At 33.9% G+C, this 20,555-nt stretch overlaps 1 protein-coding gene across 5 annotated transcripts in view; it reads left to right on the top strand.

The window, feature by feature from the left end:
* magi3a (membrane associated guanylate kinase, WW and PDZ domain containing 3a) overlaps positions 1-20,555 on the top strand; it is a 259,059-nt gene that overhangs the window by 155,523 nt on the left and 82,981 nt on the right. For all 5 annotated transcript variants that reach the window (XR_012398355.1, NM_001365194.1, NM_001365193.1 and 2 more), the window contains 1 exon segment: positions 3,673-3,792. Coding sequence is in view for 4 of the 5 variants with exons in the window: in NM_001365194.1 (NP_001352123.1) it covers positions 3,673-3,792 (120 nt within the window). In the remaining variant the exon portion in view is untranslated.

Raw genomic sequence — 20,555 nt, 5'->3', positions numbered from 1 at the left:
TGACCACAAATCCCTTTTAGGTTATGCTCACATGTAGCAGGGTATTTTTAGAAACAGTTTTTCCTGCATTCATTTTTTTTTAAAAAGCTCTGATTTGTGATAAAAGCCTTTCATAGAGGTTTCACACCCAATGTGGAATTAAGAATTTAAGTAAATTGCATATAAAGTCAATGGAAATGTGAGAACAGAGGTGCGGATGCGTGGAATTTGCCTCAATTGCATCTTCTGTATTTGGTGTGAACACAACCGTCCAAACTCTGTTTTAGTGGCCACAATTACACTGTAACTGGAGTTTTGGAGTCACCTGAAGCTGCGTTTTTGTGGTAAAAAAAAATTTAATTAATAAAAAAAAAAAGCTCTTAGAAAAAAACCTGCAGTTTCGAAAATACCCATGTTCATGTGGACAGGGCCTTATATTCACTTTGTGTATTTAACTATAGCAACATAAAGCACTACTGCTGTTTATGCTATTAATGTAAATAAAAAATCGCTCTCTGCTCTTGTCCATACCTGCCAACACTTCCGTTTTTTCCGGGAGTCTCCCATGTTTCAGACCCATTTCTCGCCATCCTCCTGTTTTGTTATTTCTCCTGGAAAACTTCCGTAATTTCACCCCCTCTTGTCTGAATTATGTAAGTAGCTTAATAAGAATATTTTTTTGAGTACAGGGATTCTTATAGATCTATGCTTACAGGGGCTTATAATGGACAGAGCTTATAATGGGCAGGGCTTATAATGGGCAGGGCTTATGATGTCACAGGAGCAGGAAATCTTTCAGACACTTATTTTGAAATTTCACATTTGTGATTAACGAGTCATTATGAAGTGAAGTAATTATTATGAGCTAGTTTTCCACTCACTTTGTTTGGACATGGTGTACAAATGCTCAAACAACAGTTTATATAAAGCAAGTTTTGCATAATAACTCCCCTTTTGCACTAACTTTGAGATTTGGTGCTTGAAAGCAGTTTTTGAAGAGCAGGAATAGATTCAGAAGAGGGCCAGGAAGGTCTGCATTCTCTTTGTAGGTATTTGTGAATTGTGCGGGCTGTGTGGCAGCATGCTGGGGTGGATGGTGAGGTGTTTAAGCAGCTGGCAGTGTTTCATGTGGCTTGTGCAAACTGCAGAGCTAATTGTTTGTTTATCCTCCTCCAACACAGGAACTGGCATCTGGGCTCTCGCCCCACAGTGGCTGCTGTGTGTATATGTGTGGGTGTGTGGGTGTGTGTGTGTGTGTGACTGTCAGGTTTGACAAACTTTAGTGATGAAGCAAGCAGTGTGTAAACCATAGTTATGATCGAGACATTGCAGCAGAAAATATGGATGTTGAGGCTGTTGTCAACAATAAAGGCTAACAAGTGTCATTCTTTTTAAAGAGTCACTATTGTCAGAGATCCTGTTTGCATTTTCTTTCACTGAGAATAAGTTGGAAATCAATACTGACACTAAAAAGAACCACAGTGTGTGTGTTTATGTACATTATATGTAATATGTGATGTCGTTTTCATCCATATAAATGTTGTATATTTGTATATAAATAGTCATATTCATAAGCTCACTTTAACACTAACACTGGGAAACACTAATGTCAAGGCAAGCGTATATTTATTTGAAATGGAATTAAATCATATTTGCAGTTTTTTTTTTTTTTTTTTTTTTACAATTTGTGGGTGCAAATCTATCAACAACAAAAACAACAAAGCAGACTAGGCTGCACAATATACCGTATCAGCATCAGTATCGGAATGCACACTTTTGCAATCGTCACATCGTAGCACATGCAATGTCCAGTCATGATTATAGCTGAGCAAGTTTGCCATTGCTAAATGTATGCATTATGTAGTGAACGTTAATCATTTGCATGTTTTTAGGCCTGTGATTATTATTAAGCAGTTCAAGAGAGCTTATAAGCCCAATCAATTCTGTTTGCAGCTTTAGATTACAACAATTATTTGTTTGGATATCTATATGATGAAGCCTATACAGTAATATTTTGCATTTAATTGTTCAAGTTGTGTCTGAATACTATAAAGACTTCTCAGAAAATCCATTTCTTTCATCTTCATCTTTGCTATTTTGTACTTATCTATGCTTTTAATTTTATTATGTGTTATGTAGAATAATCCTAATCAACCAGCCTCCCCCACCCCCAAAATATGGCGGTATGATTTTTTTCCCAATATCGTGCAGCGGCCGCAGCCCTAAATAAAACTATATTTAATTTTTTTTTAAACATTTGTTTTCATTTGATTAATTATCATATTATGCTATGTTATTATTTATTTTTCATTGTATTCTTTCTTCATCATGTTTTCATTTTAGTATTTGTCATTTAAGGTTTTTTTTCCTTGTACACCAGCAATTTAGAAAAAAAAAATATTATTGTGAAAATAGCTAGTTGTGATTGAAATGAAATTGTGAAAAGGTTTGCAGAAATAATTTCTATGTGCATGTGTGTGAATAATATTTGAACATTTTCCTTATAAAATTTTCAGTGGCCCTTCCCAGAATAACAAACAAAAAAAGTTAATATACAGCATCATGTCTTGCATTATGTAGCAAAAAAGGAGAAAATCACTTACAGTATGTACATTTAGGTACATTAAAGGGCCGAGAGAAGTCTTTTGTGTCTTTTCAGCTCAAAACACCCATCAGATTACTTATTATACCTTTTAGAATATTGGGATTTTCTGCTCTGAACACCATGTAGCTGTTTTTGTTGCCTGTACCTTTAATGCTAGTTCTCCCCGTCCACCGTTCTCACGTGCCTGTCAGAGTGCAGAGTGCCGCCTCGGCTACGTTAGATAAACTGCACAGTGACAGACATGGTGGAAGCAGATCTCATGTAACGTTTGTGAGAAATACTACAGTAGAATATTTACCAATGATTATTTGATGTATTTGTTGTGGAGTTGCAAAGATGAGTAACCCACAATGTGCACTTTTGCATGCACATGTGACAGAATACACGGTAATGTCCACTGCTGTATGGATATCCTTTATGTTAATGTACAAAATTAACCTGATTTAATGTCCACAAACCGGGATTGAAGCGTCTTCTTTTATAATTGTACTGACATGCAGCTGTGGTGAATAAGTAAAGACGCTAAAATCGCTGTAATTCGTTAAGTAATTAATTGTGGAAACTGCACCCCTACATCACAATGCAGTGGGCCTCAAAATGGGAGGGATTTGGATCCTATTTTAACGTCGACTTATTGTGTTTCTATCACTCCAATATGATTGTGGACACACTATACTTACTCACAGTTCTCTACAAACAGCTTACAACAGATTTTCATCATAGGTGCTCGTTAAATGCATTATTTCTTTCTAAAGAAGGTTTAATTGCTCATATCATATGCATAATCTTAGAGTATGACAGATCCAGAGCTATTTATCCAACATAAATGCAATATACAATATCTACGTATTCCTTTAAATTAAAATATTGAGGCGAACCAACAAAAGAAAATCAGTGCAGCAGTGTAAAGTAACAAAAGTTCAAAGCCATGTGGTTTTCGGACCATTTACAGCATTAGATTATTGGTTGTGCAGAATATATTTCACTTGAAACACCAGACTAGATCCAGTATGAGTTTAGAGTTGGAAAACAGCAACAATTGCTCCTAGTTGAAGACATATTTCTTTAATATTGTCTGTCTTTGGCAGGTACCACGAGACAGCCTCGCGAAGGGGAGGTTCCAGGAGTGGACTATAATTTCATCAGCGTGGGGGAGTTTCGTGTGCTGGAGGAGAGCGGCCTGCTGCTGGAGAGCGGAACTTATGATGGTACGAAACTGTGTGTAGGAGCACTGAGAGTCAGAGATCACTTCTTGTGGGCATGTTAAACGAATATCTACTTTAGATAACTCCTCAAGCACTGGAAATTTGCTTAAGGTACTACCAGTGCTTGCAATATACATGCATCTTATAAAAGAGTCATATATTCTGCTGCTACACTATAAGAAATGATCTTTTGAGGTGAATTGTTGTTAGAGTTTTGGAGCATGTCTTATAAGAAAATACTTTTTTGTAATGTAAAATTCAATGTTAAATTCAATGTAATGCTTGTAATTTCTTTAAAAATGGTTAAATATTCAAATTAAATATTGAATTATTTTAGTTCAGTGTAGCAGACTATTTTAAATCAGCTGTGCAGAAGAATTAATATATAAAGGCATAAAAAATAAAAATATAAGGTATGTTTTAGTGTTTATAGTAATATACTGAAACTGTATATTGTGGAAACGGAAAGTATTCTGACCCCCTTAAACTTTTCCCTCTTTGTGATATTGCAGCCATTTGCTAAAATCATTTAAGTAAATTTTTTTCCTCAATAATGTTCACACAGCACCCATACTGACAGAAAACAGAATTTTTGACATTTTTGCAAACTATTTAAAAAAGAAAATCTGAATTATCACATGGTCCTACTACACAACAAAATTAGAGATTGTGGCTTAATTATAGTGTAGTTTGGTTATTTTTGTGTCTTTTTTATTAATAATAGCAGTCATTATTAGTATTTTTTTATTATTGGTGTTTTTAATTTTAGCATTTAAAAATAGTTGTGATAGAGATGAAACCAATTGGTGTAAAGATTTGTAGACATAGTTTCAAACAATATTTAAACGAAGATTTTCCCATTAACTTTTCGTTGACCCTTACCAGCAAAACAAAAAAGTTTATGTACTGCATCACGTCTCTAAATAATTCTCTTATCAGTTATTGCTATATTATGCAAAGGTATGTACATTTAGGACCTTAAAAAGCATTAATTCTTCCTAAAGAATTTGCTTTTTTTTTTTTTTTTTTTTTTTGGTTTGTTCATTTGTTAATTCAATTTCCATGCAAGATTTGACTGAGATGAAGTATAATTAATGATATTTTTAGTTCTGATTAAATTAAAGGTTTTTAAATTTAAATTTTAAAAGGTGTGCATATATATATTCTACTGTTTATTTGTTTGTTCATTTATTTATTCAGTTAGTTCACATGCATTTCATTTTCACCGAAATGAAGGATAAATAATAATAGTTTTAATTTAAGTTTTAGGCATTTTACTTCTAATTAAGTTAAAGGTAATTTCCTAAAATAAAATGCATTTTTACATTTTTTAAATGCTTCCAAAACCAAATTTTAATGTTTTTTTATTTATTTGTTCATTTGACTTTTTATATGTTTGTTCATTCATTAATTCATTTGATAGTTCAAATGAATTCAAAACTTAGATGTAAACTAACTGTAGGCTAAATAGTGATAGTTTTAATTGTAGTTTTAGGCATTTAGATCTGATTAAATTAAAAGGTAACTTCCTAAAATATTATAAAAGATTTTTAAAGATTTATAAAAAAAAGTTTATATTTGTTTATTCGACTGTTCATTTGTTTGTTAATTTGTCCATTAATTAATTCAGTTAATGTGCAAGTTTGCACCAAAAAGAAGGCTAATTAATAAAAATAAATTTAAAATAGCGTAAATAATATAAAAACATTCATTTTGGGTGGTGGGAGGGAGGGGTTAACTGTACATTTGAGGCTAAAACTTATCTCCAAAACAAAGTTTATATGGAGTCTGTGTGGCGTTCAAGCTGAATTAATTGAAGATAAGGAAAATGTCATTTCAATACAAGGCGTGTAACTCAGTCATACCAGTTCATGCTGAACACTGGTTTCCTTCACTCTTAAAATATTCCTTTTAGATTCGGCACATTGCCATGGCAAAAAAAAAAAAAGAAAAAAAAGAATGTGGGCCGCATTACTGTGTAGTTACAGAAACGGTTGCTGACTCACCATCTTTTTAAGGTAATTAAGGGAGACAAGTGTGCTGAATGTTTGTAGTTCTGACACTTTTATTTTTTCTACCTCTTCTGCTGAGTTGAAATAGTTGAGAGCAGAGGCCATTCACCGTGTGTGATTCATAACATGCCTAAAGGATCTCAAGGTCTGAGTTATTAATGTCGTGGCCTTAGAGCCAGCCAGTTCAACCGATAAACCCAGTGAATGCTCGACAAAGTCCTCGCCTTTAGCCATGTGTGAAAGAGGTAGGTTTGGTTAATGATTCGTCCATGAGTCACTAAGTGCCCTTGTTTAATGGGAAGGTCTGGTTGTAGTTTCCTGCCTGTAGAAGTAAATCTGTCCTGTGTGGACGTCACAGTGAGTGACTTTTGCTGGGGGGCTTTTCATCTACATGAACTATCTTGACTCTTGGGATTTTAGCTTGAAGGATAATTTCACACTCACCAATTCTGGTTAGTGATTTCTTGTCTTCCGGTGACATCTGGCAGGAAAGTCATTGCACGCTGCACAAGAATCTGATGCCTCAAACTAGCATGATTTATTGAGCCTGTAAATGTATTTGGAAAAGTGGACTTCAGTATTCTTCAGAATGTCCTTAATTTGTGTCTGAAGTGCTATTTGCTGTTGCATATTTGCGCATAGTGTTGCTAATATAAATAAATAAGTATTAAACATGCTATCATTCAATGGTGAATCATTAGTTGCAGACTCACTCAGATTAGATTATTTAAATCGGTGAGTAGTTAACTGGAGACTTGCTTTCACTGGATTGTGAATATTTACCTAGACACTCGCTCTGACTGAATGATTTGAATTAGGGAATCTTTAGGTGGAGACTCACTCTAGCAAAATCATTTAAATAAGTGAACAATTAACTGAAGAATCGCTTTGACCAGATTGGTTAAATCTGTGTATATTTCACTGCAGATTCGCTTTGATTGGATCATTTAAATTAGTGAATCTCTAACTGGAAATCCGCTCTGACTGAATGATTTGAATTAGGAAATCTTTAGGTGGAGACTCGCTTAGAATGAATCATTTAAATCAGCAAATAGTTAACTGGAGACTCGCTTTGACTGGATCATTTAAATCAGTGAATCTTTAACTGGAAACTCGCTCTGACTAAATGATTTGAATTAGGGAATTTAGGTGGAGATTCACTTATATTGAATCATTTAAATCAGTGAATAAGTAACTGAAGACTCGCTTTGCTCAGATCATTTAAAGCAGCGAATCTCTAACTGTAGACTCACTGTGATTGGATCATTTAAATCAGCAAGTCTCTAACTGAAAACTCGCTCTGACTGAATAATTTAAATTAGGGAATCTTTTCAGTGGAGACTCACTCAGAATGAATCATTTTAATCAGCAAATAGTTAAAGGGAGACTTGCTTTGACCATATCGTTTAAATCAGTGAATCTTTTAACTGGAAACTCGCTCTGACTAAATTATTTGAATTAGGGAATCTTTAGGTGGAGACTTGCTCTGACTGAATGATTTAAATTAGGGAATCTTTAGGTGAAATTGCTTGTATTAGTTGCTTTCTTACCAATTTTTTTGTTTGTTTTATCTATTATTATCTGTAAAGCTGCTTCTGGCTATGACATGTCGATAAATGGTCATAAGAGACATATTTAAATGATTATATGCAACATTCTTCATTTATTCTCCTAGGTAAGGAGAGATCTCCACATAAGTGTCATACTTAGAGGGGAAAATGTGCTTTATGCATTATAAAGCTTAGAATCGGTACTCTGTATTGACCGATCACCATTACAAGGAATTGATACTTGGTATCGGCTGCAAAAATCCTGATCAGAGCATCCCTAATTTAAACCCATTCAGATGTTTTTTTCTGTCAGTAGTGGACATTTATGTAACATAACCAATGATATACTAGGGAATGACTAGTGTGTGAAGGGCATAAAAATTTCCACTGGAATGCAGCCATGCTGGATCATTCAAGTCAGTGAGTCTTTTACTGCGGACTCGCTTTGACTGAATCATTTAATGCAATGACTCAAGAAGGCACAATTTAATTGCTTATATCTGATTTTTGAACCTGAAAAAATATAAACTATTTTACAGACTATACAGCCCGTGTTTTTCTTGTTTTTTTTTTACTTAAAAATAATTACACTGTATAACCCAACAGTCAACTTTATTAAATGAAATGAGTGTCATAGCTCAAAAATAACTGAAAGTTAATTCTGCTATTTTGAAAAAGAATTTTGAGTTTTGAACTTAGTGTTCATAATCTACACTTTATGCCACTACATTCCACTAAAATGTGTAATTCCTCACAGTAAAACCCAAAAGTTGAGGCAACTCAATCCATTTGAGGAAACCGATAGCAACAAACTAAAAGTTCAAAAACTGATCCTAATGACTTGAAGAAAGTTGAAGAAATTAGGTATTGAATCAACTCATAACCTTCATTTGTAAAAGTGAAAATTTTCTAAATTAAAAAAAACTACAAATAGTTGAGTAAAGATACATTTATGAAAAAAGTTATTGTTTACATAAATTGTTTTTATTTTATTTTAGTGTTTTTTTTTTATTCAAAGAAACATTCTTATATTAAGTAACCTTTTGCTCAAGTATGTGCTCATCTCTTTACTAGTTGACACTCTGTCCCAGTTGTGTGAAACAGGAAGGTCATGGTCATTTTAAATCCCCTTTATATTCTGTAGCTGCCAGTGGCCAAGTTTTGAGCTGTTGTGTAAATTCAGGTCTGTATAAGAACAAACTCTAAGCCAGAGGTAATATTGTCTATACACAATACAGACTGATTTATGTGATCTCCAGAGTCGAGGTTTGCCGTTTCCAGGCCAAAGAAATAATTGACCAGTTTTTCAACATGCCGCAGCATGATGTAATCAATGGTAACTGGTTATGCCCAAGTTTTATAGTGTGAACTCTGTTCGAATGCTACACTGGGTCATATCTTCTTACAACAGTGATTAAAAATAATGAGAACTTGCATTTCAATCCCGAGAGGAAGATCAGCTACAAATGTCTTAGCTTTTCTAATGATTGCTTCCATGTCCAATATTGTAGGACGGCCACCTCGGAGTGACGCAGGTAAACAATCACTTCCACCCACAAATCCATGAGCAATGACAGCTGTGGCAATCACTTTCTGTCTGCCATGTTGCTGGAAAAATCATCTTAGATCATTGGTTGTCAACTTCCAAGGGCCCTCATAGTCTGCATAAATATACACAATAATAATAAGCAAAGCCCCGTGACTCTTTCAGTTTATTCTGAAAGAAACAAAACATACTATCAAAACCATAGATTTAAAAAGATGTTCACCCAAAAGTTCTGGCTATATACACTGGTTATATGTCCCTAAAACAATCTATAAAAACTAAGTATAAAAAAAAAATGTATAATGGTTTTATCAAACATATTAACTAGTGCTACTGTTTTCAACATTGTAGTGATAACACACAACAAAAATAATTTTAATAATATTAATAATAAGAACAATAACAATAATTTTAATAAGAATATTGAAAAGAAATATTTTAATTTAAAAATAAAGCACCATATGAATAATAATATAAGTATTATTTTTTTAGGGACTTGATTAATAATACAAAAACTGCTTAGTCTTCATATCAATACTTAAATGTTACTTAAAATTCAGTTATTTTAAATAGTAATAATATTTTGCTTACTACTGTTTTGACTATTTTTTTCATCATATAAATGCAGCCATCACTCTTTTTTTGATTTAAGAAATTGAAAAAGACCAATCGTTGAGGTGATGAATTAAATATACTTTGTTGTTGTTTTGGCTCATTTGAATAGATTCCTATCATCTTGAGCTCCCCTGTTGAGCACCACTGATCTAGATCTCTCCTCAAGATGAGCTCCGTCTTTAATGATGTCCGTAGAGTTGTTTGAGATTCTCTCTAATCTCTGAAGGAGTACACGAGTCCACTTATGTTTGGGTGGAGGACTGAACAACAGCTTCTCTGCTACCCACAACAATATCCCCAACATCCCACGAAAAGATCCAAGAGGCTTTGGAAGATCGTTTTCCATCTGTCCACACTTCCACAGTCTGCTTAAAGACCCACATAATATCAATCGCAAGGCTTCGAAGTGCGTTTCCCAGTTGAGACAAACTTTTCCTTTGCTTCATTACTTTTTAAAATTGACTAATAAACAAAACCAACATCAAGTTTTGTGTTTGAGGGTCCTTGAAATTCCAGTAAACTTGTTTTTTTATGTTAGACTGCATACACAGAGTTGCCTTTATCTTTTAATCCGCTCACATTGTTTTCCATCTTCAGTAGTTTATTGTTGTTTTTTCCATCTCCTCTTGTTTTTTTTATGACTTTAAAAATAATTTTCTATTAAAAAACATTTTTATATAAAAAGTTCTCAACATTACACTTTAAATTCAAAAACTAGTTTGTTTGTTTAATTTGTGTCTAACAGTGTGTGGCTTAATTGTAACATCCTGTTACAACTAACTCCTCTGTGTCGTGTATTCTTCAAAACTGGCTAGCAGTCACTGCGTGTTTTTTTACGTCTTTTAAAATGTTTCCATCTTTTAGCCTAGAAGGCGGTAATCACAACAAAATAAGATTTTACCTTCATATATTCACAGATTTTTTAAAAATTAAAAAAATGACTATATTAATACTTAATAAATACTTTTATGCTGCAAAAAATGTTTCTCCGGTGTTTTTCATCCAAATTTCGCCAAACTTTTTAAATAATTGGCAGGAAGGCGTCTGCCGACACTGTGGTGAAACCTTGGAAGCATGCCATGGTTAACCCTGAGCAAATATCTTAAAACTCTGTGTTACATTTTACCCCGCGTTACTTTGTGCCACGCGCTCCTCTAGGATATTTGTTGCTGTTGCTTGCAATAACACTTCTTTACTGTCATGGCAACCCTTTTAAAATGTAAAAATTTGTAAAAATATTCGACTCCTTCACTGTCAGTAAAATGGCTTTATTTTATTGGCTTGTTTTTTTTCTGTATAATTTAATATGAGTTAAATGTAAACTTTCTTACAAAACTACTTGTTTTATTTTATGAAATAATTGATTTTATTATTATATGTGTTGTTTTTATTAAATAATATAACAACACATTTTTAGTTTTGGTTTTTAGCCGAGTTACTTCCCAATTTTCTTTTTCGCTGTTAGCCCAGTATTTTCATTTCGGTGCATCCCTAGTAAACCCTTATGTAATGAGACAAAATATTAAGTTTTCAAACAAATACTTTTTTGAAGATGTTTTGAAGATGATAAACTGTTAAAGACTCTGTGTGCACAACTTTAGCAGATATGAGCAGATTATAACTAAACTGCGTGTGCTGATTTGTATTTTTGGTGCGGTGTGATGTATAAGTTGCACTGCAGCTTGGCCCGAGTGGGTAAAGGTTATAGATGAGTCAACTCGCATTTCATTTAGGTTTAAGGGTGTGAGGCTGTTTGTTCTTGCGTGGGTGAGCATGCGTGTGTGAGCGACTAAACATCATTCAGGGAAAATTTCCATGCTGGGTCTGTATTTGCTGTGCTCGTCGATCGTCATGGGTGAATTGTTGTCCTCCATCAGTACATCAGGGACACTGGAGCAGGCATGATGTTATTCATTTGACATGAAACACTCAAATGTTAAATAACTACCTGCTATCAGCCTGTCTCTCTTTCCTCCTGTTTGCCATTCTGTGCGCAACAGTGAAGGGAAGATGCTTTCAAATCATCACCATTGCTTTGACATCTCCCACAGATTAATGCTAACAAAAATAATCACATGCCCCAGTCGAACGGTCCTCCCCTTTTCCTTGCTGTGTTTTTTTTTTTAATGCCATTAATCAAGGATGTCGCAGTGCGCTGTTTATTAGTGATTCATCATACTGTGGCCGCTGTTTGACAGGAGACCTTCGAGGCTGTGACATGGCATGGTTATGGCTATCATTTGATTACTCTTTGCATGCTCAGGTAAAATGAAGATGTTTAATAAAAAGCATGACTTATAGTGCTGTCGTGAATTAGGAGTAGTTGCAGGGCAAGAATATTAAAGGACGGGTGTTCATTCAGCCGTTAATGACAACTCAGTACTTGGAAGTATTTGTGAATACTGACATAAATGCAATCCCAAGGCTTCAGATAGCGAGTAATTGGTCATATTTTGTGGCTTTTTTTTTTTCTTATGTCGAGATTTAATTTTAAGTGCAAAAACCAATTTGCTTAACTAATGGGCACCGCCATTCTGTTGAGAGTGGGAAAAAAATTAAGTTCCAAATACTGAAAAATGGATTAAAATAGGGCTAGCTTTTTTTGAACTGTCAGCCACAGAGGCTATTTTTCAGCTTGACTAAAAGAAACTTAAGTGAATGCACCTATTATGAACATGTGACCACTAAACAGCACTGTGAGATCCAGGTGAGAAGTGTGCAAATTCGCCAGAGTTCTCTAGTACTCATCATAAAAGTCAATGTAATTTAGAAAGAGAGTTTCAAATGAAATATTTCAGAACTGTCATTCTCAACAAGCAGCAGTGATCTACTTAAAGAGTGTTTGAGTGTACAAACCAACAACATGCAGCTCTGATTTATTGTAGTATCACTAACAGTAATGGTTTTGTAGAGGAAATAGGGTATTTTTTTTCTAGTCAAGTTTATTTGGTAGCACTTTACAGTAAGATTCCATTAGTTAATGCATTTACTAAGATGAACAAACATTGAATAAATAATTGAATACAGTATTTGTTCATCAAAATAGTCATTTATTGTTATTCAGAGTGCATTGTTATTCATAGTGTTATTCATAATGCAAGGTATTAAACATAACTTTTAATTTGATAATTCATTCATTCATTTTCTTTTCGGCTTAGTCCCTTTATTAATCTGGGGTTGCCACAGCAGAATGAACCGCCAACTTATCCAGCATATGTTTTACGCAGCAGATGGCCCTTCGGCTGCAACCTATCACTGGGAAACCCCTATATACTCACATACACTACGGACAATTTAGCCTACCCAATTCACCTATACCACATGGGGCAAAACCGGAGCACCCAGGGGAAACCCATGCGAACATGGGGAGAACATGCAAACTAACCCAGCTGAGGCTCGAACCAGCAACCCTCTTGCTGTGGGACGATCGTGCTAACAACTGTGTCACTGTGATGCCTGTAATTTGATAATGTAGTTGTAAATGTGTAAATTGCCATAACTACAATTCTCAAATGCTGTTCAAGCATCGTTCATTCTTTTTTAATGCTAATAAATACATTAACTAATGGAACCCTATTGTAAAGTGTGACCACTTTAATATATTATTAAACAATTGATGGAGTATATAGTAAAGCTTTTATTTTGAAGTCATGGATTTTGTTCATTTTTTTCATAGAGTGAAAGATTGAGCTTATCAAGGTCTTTGAATGTATAAAAGATGGGGCTGGTGAAATTCTCACAGATGGAACTGTTTTGTTAATGAAAGTAAATTCACATCTGGAGCTCCTGCAACTTAATCTCCCGCTCAGTCATTACATTTAATTCAAACTACTGTCCGGCAGATGCATTTCTAACAGCCTAAACTTGCAACATTATTCATATTGTATGTCCAGTGTTACCAGATCAAGTATCATTGAACTAGATGGCACTTGTGACACTTCCATCAAATGAATCTGTGTGAACTTGAATTTAAATGGCACATTTCTGTAAATTAAGCCTATGTATTACCAAAGCATTTGTCAATAGTGCAGCTAAAATATCAAAATACAGATTATTATTTTATTTATTTATTGGTCAATTTAAAGTTTGGCCCTGAAGTGGTTTTATTTAGATTTGCTTAAAAGCATCAGTTCATGTCTTATTTATTCATAAATCCAACTTCACTGGTTGTTCAGTGTGTTTTTAGGCTTTTTATTACACATCTCTTTGAAATACTCGATTCTCATTGGTCAGTCATAATATTCGATAACAAGATAATATTCTCAGATAACTAGACAGGTTCATCTGGGTACTTTTAATGATCTTGACCATTCGTGTGTTTATTTATAGATACACAAGTACTTGCTTTCATTTGTTCATTTATTGAATTTGCACTATTTTATTTGACAAAGAATTGAGTCAAAACATTCATTTGTTTGTAAATCAGACAAAAGCACATTGTTATTTAAGTACTTATAATTACCACATACATCCTGCGCATTCCACTTAATGCAGCTTTTGTGTCGGACTGTTGTCACACTATATTTATAAATAAAATAACTTTAACCAATTAAATTGTGTGTCATATTAGTGTAAATATATGCAAATTATTCATAAAAAAGACAATTGTACTAGATTTTATCCAGATTTGATATAGCCAAATCTGTTTCTGTAATAGTTCAATCACAGTGAGTTCATGCATCTAGCTTATTAGTTTATAGCTATGTTCTACTGCAACATGCTATATCAGTTAGCATCGGATTATAAATCGACTTAATTTTTATGAAAATGATGGCTGAAAGAACACATATAGACCATTTATTCTCTCAGTCGTGTAAATGGTCAGTTAAAGCTTTTTTATTTTTATTCAGATTTTATTTTCATTCATTCATCTACAGCAGGGGTCACCAAACGAGTTCCTGAAGGTCCGGTGCCCTTCAAGGTTTAGCTCTAAATTCCCTTAACACACCTGCCTGGGTGTTTCAAGTATACCTAGTAAGACCTTGATTAGTTTGTTCAGGTGTGTTTGATTAGAGTTGGAGCTAAAATCTGCAGGACACCGGACCACCGGACAAGTTTGGTAATCCCTAATCTACAGCAATAGCTGGATGCCTTCATCCATGCTAGGGATTTCCTGAGATGTTCTGCTACTTTTGTGAGGCATAAATGGAATTTCTGCTCAAGAGCAGCCAGTATGAATGAAACAAGCATTACATGCATTTAAAGTGCCACAATATCCACATCACATTATTTTGAGAGAAAACAAAACAAAAAAAATCTCCCTCTAAAGAAATTTGAAGTAAACCCCTGTTTTTAGCATATAAATCATTATTTTACATTTATTTATTCATTTATTTACTATTTTTGTTACAATTTTTATTATATCAAAATAAGCAGCCTATTGAATATCAATATTTTGCAAGGTGTCTTCGGGGCTAAGCCCCTTATGCCTTTCTACCGTAGCAGCGCCCCAGAAGAATCGTTTGTTCATGATTTAGTCTACACCGATTTGATTCACTCTTATGAAGTGGCTCAGAAGTCATTTTTCAATCAAATTATACACTGAGCAAGGCTCAACAATAAGGACTGCCCGATGGCCCGGGGCCAGCTTGAGAGACGCTCGGGACAGTAGACAAGATCGTTACTGGCCCGATTGGGCCACTGCTGCCATGTCACTAAAGTTTAATTTGCCTGCAACAGTTTGCAAATTTTGTAGAATTGAGAAACAGTTTGTGCTTTTAAGCCTTTAAATGCTCCCTTCTCTGTGATGTTGTAAACACCATATTGCTTTTCAGTTCCTCTTATCTGATTGGATGTTGTGAGCACGCTATTTTTGTCTGTAAGTTGGCAACAACCAGTGCATCGAAGTGACAGAAACATGGCAGCAACATCAAATTATGAGGCTAATGTCTAGGAAGCAAACATTTATGTGGGTACAACATGTTGGAAAAAAGTTTGTCGTCAGTTTGGCAAAGCAGCCACCTTTTGTTAAATCATTAAGAACTGCAATAAAATACTTTTCCATACTGCACTTTTTGTTTCCATAACACTTTGAATTAATTATTAATTAATACATTAAAACACATTAAACACAATAACTTCTAAATTCACAGATGTTGTTTTTGACGCATTATTTAAAATATGTGGCTAAGAAATAGCTATTAACTTTTTTTGTTTTTTTGGTGGGACCAGAAAAATTTTGACAGGGCAAGTAAAAATCTGAACCACTGGCCCAAATCCTTAGCGTTAAACCCTGCTGAGTGTTCTAAAGTAGCAAGTTATACTAAGATTGAGACTGCCATTCATATGCATTTGACTGTGGGAGATAGGTAACAAGCTTTTTGGATTTTGAATGTCAAGTTAGGATTATATTTCCATGCAAAATTATATCTCATTGGAATTTAAGTTGCAATGTGGTTAATGTGGTGTTGCTGTAAAATAGTCAATTACAAATTTTACATTGCGCTTTGTTTTACATGTAGAACTGTGTATGTCTTGAGAAAATTCACCTCAAGTGTAATGTGTTATTTCAACCACAGGTGGAGTCTGCACCCACAGGGCCGAGTGTGTAACTTGACACTCAACCCATGGCCTGCTGGGATATCACTGTTGGATAATGGGGCCTGTTATTTCTACGCAAAACAGCATAGCTGTGATCTTTAAAGCCCTTATTTTGAACTTTGCCGCTTTATATACTTGTTTTTCCAGTCACATAGCTTGTGAAATCAGGAGAGGACACTCAGCAGAATTGTTTTGAGTAAGCAGGTTTCTTTTATGCATGGCCTAGTGCCTGTTGATAGAGATGATAACGGCTGTTGACAGTGCACACTTCTGTTAAGGTACTGTCCATCTGTGAAGTCCACAGCAAGTCAACCACAGCACAGATTGGACCATGATTATTATGGAGCAGCAATAACGTTTTTTTTTTTTTTTTTTTTTTTTCATTAGAAACCACGAGGTCCAAAAATATATTGAACAACTGTCATTCGGAATTTAATTTTAACCTGAAATATGCAAGAATTTAGATACATTTGCATGTTAAATATCAATGAAAAAATCGTACATACATTTAAACACATTTTACCAGTTTATTTGATCATAAAATTCAGCCTTATCTAACAAGAAAACGGAATTATTTTGTAAGATTGTAAGATTATTGTAAGAAGTTAGATTGTGTTAGAAACAGTGATATTAAGTGTTTTTTTTATGATATGTAATTTAACCTTTTGATAAATATAAATATGTTTTTTGCCATGTGTGGAGTGATAACAGGACACATCACCTTTAATATTTTTTTCAGTTTGTTTGTTTGTTTGTTTGTTTGTTTGTTTGTTTGTTTGTTTGTTTTTGTTCATGGTTTACTTGTGGCACTATTGGTTGGAGGTTTGGGGTTTAATTGCATTTTAGATTTCACTGAGATATACATTGGGATAGAAATACAAATTCACCAGTTGAAATAACTAGCTCTATTTGGAAAGTCATTAATTAAGATATATTGATTGGGACGATTTTGTAAGGTAGTTAAACATGAATATATCTTATGTCATTTATTTTATACATTTTACATATGATAAACAAACTGCAGTTCTAGAGAGCAAAATGTTAAAGTGAAAAAAATATTGCTTCATGGTGTTCTGGAGAGAGCCTGACAGCATTCATGTGCAGAAATTGAATAGTAGTAGTAAACTTTATTGTCCTTGACAGGAAATTTGTTATGGGCAACACCATATTGCTGCAGACATTCTATAAAACAAACAATACAAAATATAGAAGTTACAATAATTACAATTATTGATAAACTCTTGTTAAAAAAGCCACTGAAATTGATACAAAGGATTTTTTTATTAGTTTACCCTACACTAAGGGACTCTATATATCTACCGAAGGGAAGCAGTTCATAATGTGGGGGGGGGGGAAATGAGTTACATCATTCAGCATCCTTTCCACCTGATTAAGGACACAATTCTCATATAAAACTTGAGGATTAAAATATTCATCGTGCCCAACAATTTTCCATCCTGTGTTTAAGAGATGCATCAACTTAGATTTATACTGTACAGATGTAGGCGAGTATATTTAGTGATGCTAGATCTGTGCTGTACAGCATGTTGCATTTAACTTGTAAAAATTGAATAAATTTAAGAGGTAAAGCCACACAGAGAGTCTTCAGCTAGAATGTGTAAAAAATAAATGGTTTCTTCAAGTAGAAACAACATAATTCTAAAAAAAAACTTGCATAATACAAAACATTTTCTAAAATATATAGTAAAAATTTAGTTTAGGTCACAATTCACTGTATCAACAAACCATTTACTAACACTACTGGCTTAATAAACTAAGTAGCTGTTTATTAATAGTTAGTAAGGTAGAAGCTTGGTTTAGGTTTTGGGTTGGATTAAGGATACAGAATAAGATCCTGCTTTATAACTACTAATGAACAGTTAAAATTTTTATAACAGGCAGGTAATAAGCCAGTAGATAATAACCTGAATTGTGACCTAAACTACACTGTAAAATAAAATCTGTAAACAAATAAAAAATAAATAAAAAAAAGGTCAAAAGACCTGCAGCAGGGATTCCAGAGATATTCTGTTAAATTACAGAAAATAACCATTTAACAAAATGTCATGCAAAAACTGTAAAATACAGAACATACTTTATGGTCAAAATGCAGTAAATTAGAGTTTATTACTATTGATAATTTGGATTTAAACTGTGAAAAAATGGAAAACAGCTGTCAATTACTGCTATTTTACTAATTATTACTGCAATTAAACATAATTGCTGTCATTTTACATATTATTGCAGATTAATTAATTTGATTTTAAAGGTTATTTCTGTAAATTATACAGGTCATTAATGCACTTATACAAATCATTTTATGTAAATATAATGATTATTACTGTAGTTATGCAGGTTATTACTTTAATTATACACATTAATTAATGTGATTATACAAATTAATTAATGTAATTATCATTGAAATCTCTAAATATTCCATGAATTTGTTCACTTTTAACTTACATTTAAATCAGAAAAAATTTGCTTGGAAAAAATACAAACTTATATATATAATTTTTTATTTATTTTTTTACAAATAAGACAATTGGTCATTGTTTGCCAACAAAAACAAGGTTAGTGTTATGTAAAGATGCCTGCACAACAAAGTTGAGCATTAAATAGCAGTTTATTAAGAGAGTTGTCTTGCAATTGAAGGTTGAAACAGGAACAAACAGGTGCATACAAATAATCCCAAGCATAAAGGTGGCAAACAAAATAGCAAAGTAAAGAGGTCAAACGTGGCAGGGGGAAACTCACCATAATGCTCACTAAACAGTTTAAGACTCAGCAAAAATGTGTCTGTGTGCTGAGTTTATAGTTCTTGAAATCAGCCCATAACGATCTTCTGTGTGTGTAATCAGTTAGAATTAGAAACCAGGGTGTGCGAAGTGCATGCTGGGAGTTGTAGTTCGTTAAAGTAGTGTGTGAGTAGTTTTCCAGTAATCTGCAGCCGCTAGATCACTGGTGATTGTAGTAATTAGCATAGCAGGATTTTTAGAGTAGTCAAATATTTGTAGCAAAAGATCGAAAGAAAATCGGCACACTGCCACTTTAGCTCTCATAAAGTCTTTAATATCGCAACGTTTCGACCGACATGGTCTTCATCAGGTAAAGCATCACAAGTGGGAGTACTCAAGAAACAGTGAAACAGCTCTACACATCACACCTGCAGTCAATCATCACAATCAGCCAACAAGCCAGTAAACAAGAACATTTAAATACAACAATATACATATGACAATATGAGATGCATACATACCATTACAAAAAAAGATTTAAAATACAAATCCAAATTTTAACTTTTAACTTCCTCACAGACAGAGTATTCAATGTATTAAAATAGCGCATCACACCTGCAAAAAATCACATTAATCAACCACAAGGCCAGTGAACCAAAGGGAAAACAATTGTGTACATATATTAATTAACGTTATAGGATACAAATACACTTACAAAAAGGATTTTAAATCTTTTTTGTCATGGTATGTATGCATCTTATATTAACATTCGTATATTGTTGTATGGAAATGTTCTTGTTTACTGGCTTGTTGGCTGATTGTGATGATTGACTGCAGGTGTGATGTGTAGAGCTGTAAAAAAAAATTCCCTGTTAAATAATGTTTATTTTTTTACAGTGTAAAGTGTTAGCAAACATACTTGTTGCGAACTCTGTGTGTGTGCACAAACAATACCTATCCATTTGTGTGTTTGTGTGAATGTTTGTGCAAAATGAAAGCTATTTGCACACAAAAAGGATAAAATATCTTGTGCTCTTGTCATCACTTTAAATAATGTAATTAATGAGTCCGCACAGACAAATCTGTTGCTAGCCATTCTCTCTAACCTCAACAAACACAGCTGTAAGTGAATGACAAATTAGGGCATCAAAGACCCAATTATTTCAAATGAGCATTTAGTAACGCATTACAACAAACACCATGTACTGAGCATTTTAAACCCATATTTACTTTTGTCTTGCACATCAAGTGAAGCTTAATGACTCAATACGTCCAACGAGGATATTAATGAAACTTAATGAAGTCTTTAGTAGTTTACAGTCAACCGGTGCTTTTACCAAGGCCATCGTTTTATCATTCCAATGGGAAAAAGCGCCTGTCATGCTCCTCGTTTGCCATTTTTTCCAAGCAGTAAAAGAATCTGTGATTTGTTTAAAGCAGTAACTTTCCTATTCAGTTTCATGTGCTAAACATCTATAATGTGACAGCACTTGTAAGATGAAGTAGATTGTGGAAGCGCACTGTTCTCCGCTATCAGAAGTGACAAAATCAATAACGTTCTTTATCGTTCTGTCCTGTTCTGTCTTCTTGTCATGTAGTCAATTTGTGAATTGTTGAGAAAGTAGGTCGCACTTTCTGAGACCGTTTCCGACTCCAGGAAGTTTATCCGGAAGACACAGGAACGGTAAAGCTTATAAGATAGACCTCCTGTCTCTGTAGGAAGTGGAAGAAGCTACACAGCTAGTCTTAATCTGTTGTGGAGAAA

The sequence above is a fragment of the Danio rerio genome, chromosome 23, assembly GCF_049306965.1.
Source record: "Danio rerio strain Tuebingen ecotype United States chromosome 23, GRCz12tu, whole genome shotgun sequence".
NCBI classification, from domain to species: domain Eukaryota; kingdom Metazoa; phylum Chordata; class Actinopteri; order Cypriniformes; family Danionidae; genus Danio; species Danio rerio.
The sequence above is the reverse complement of the archived record's forward strand: the minus strand, read 5'-3'. Positions and strand labels throughout refer to the sequence as shown.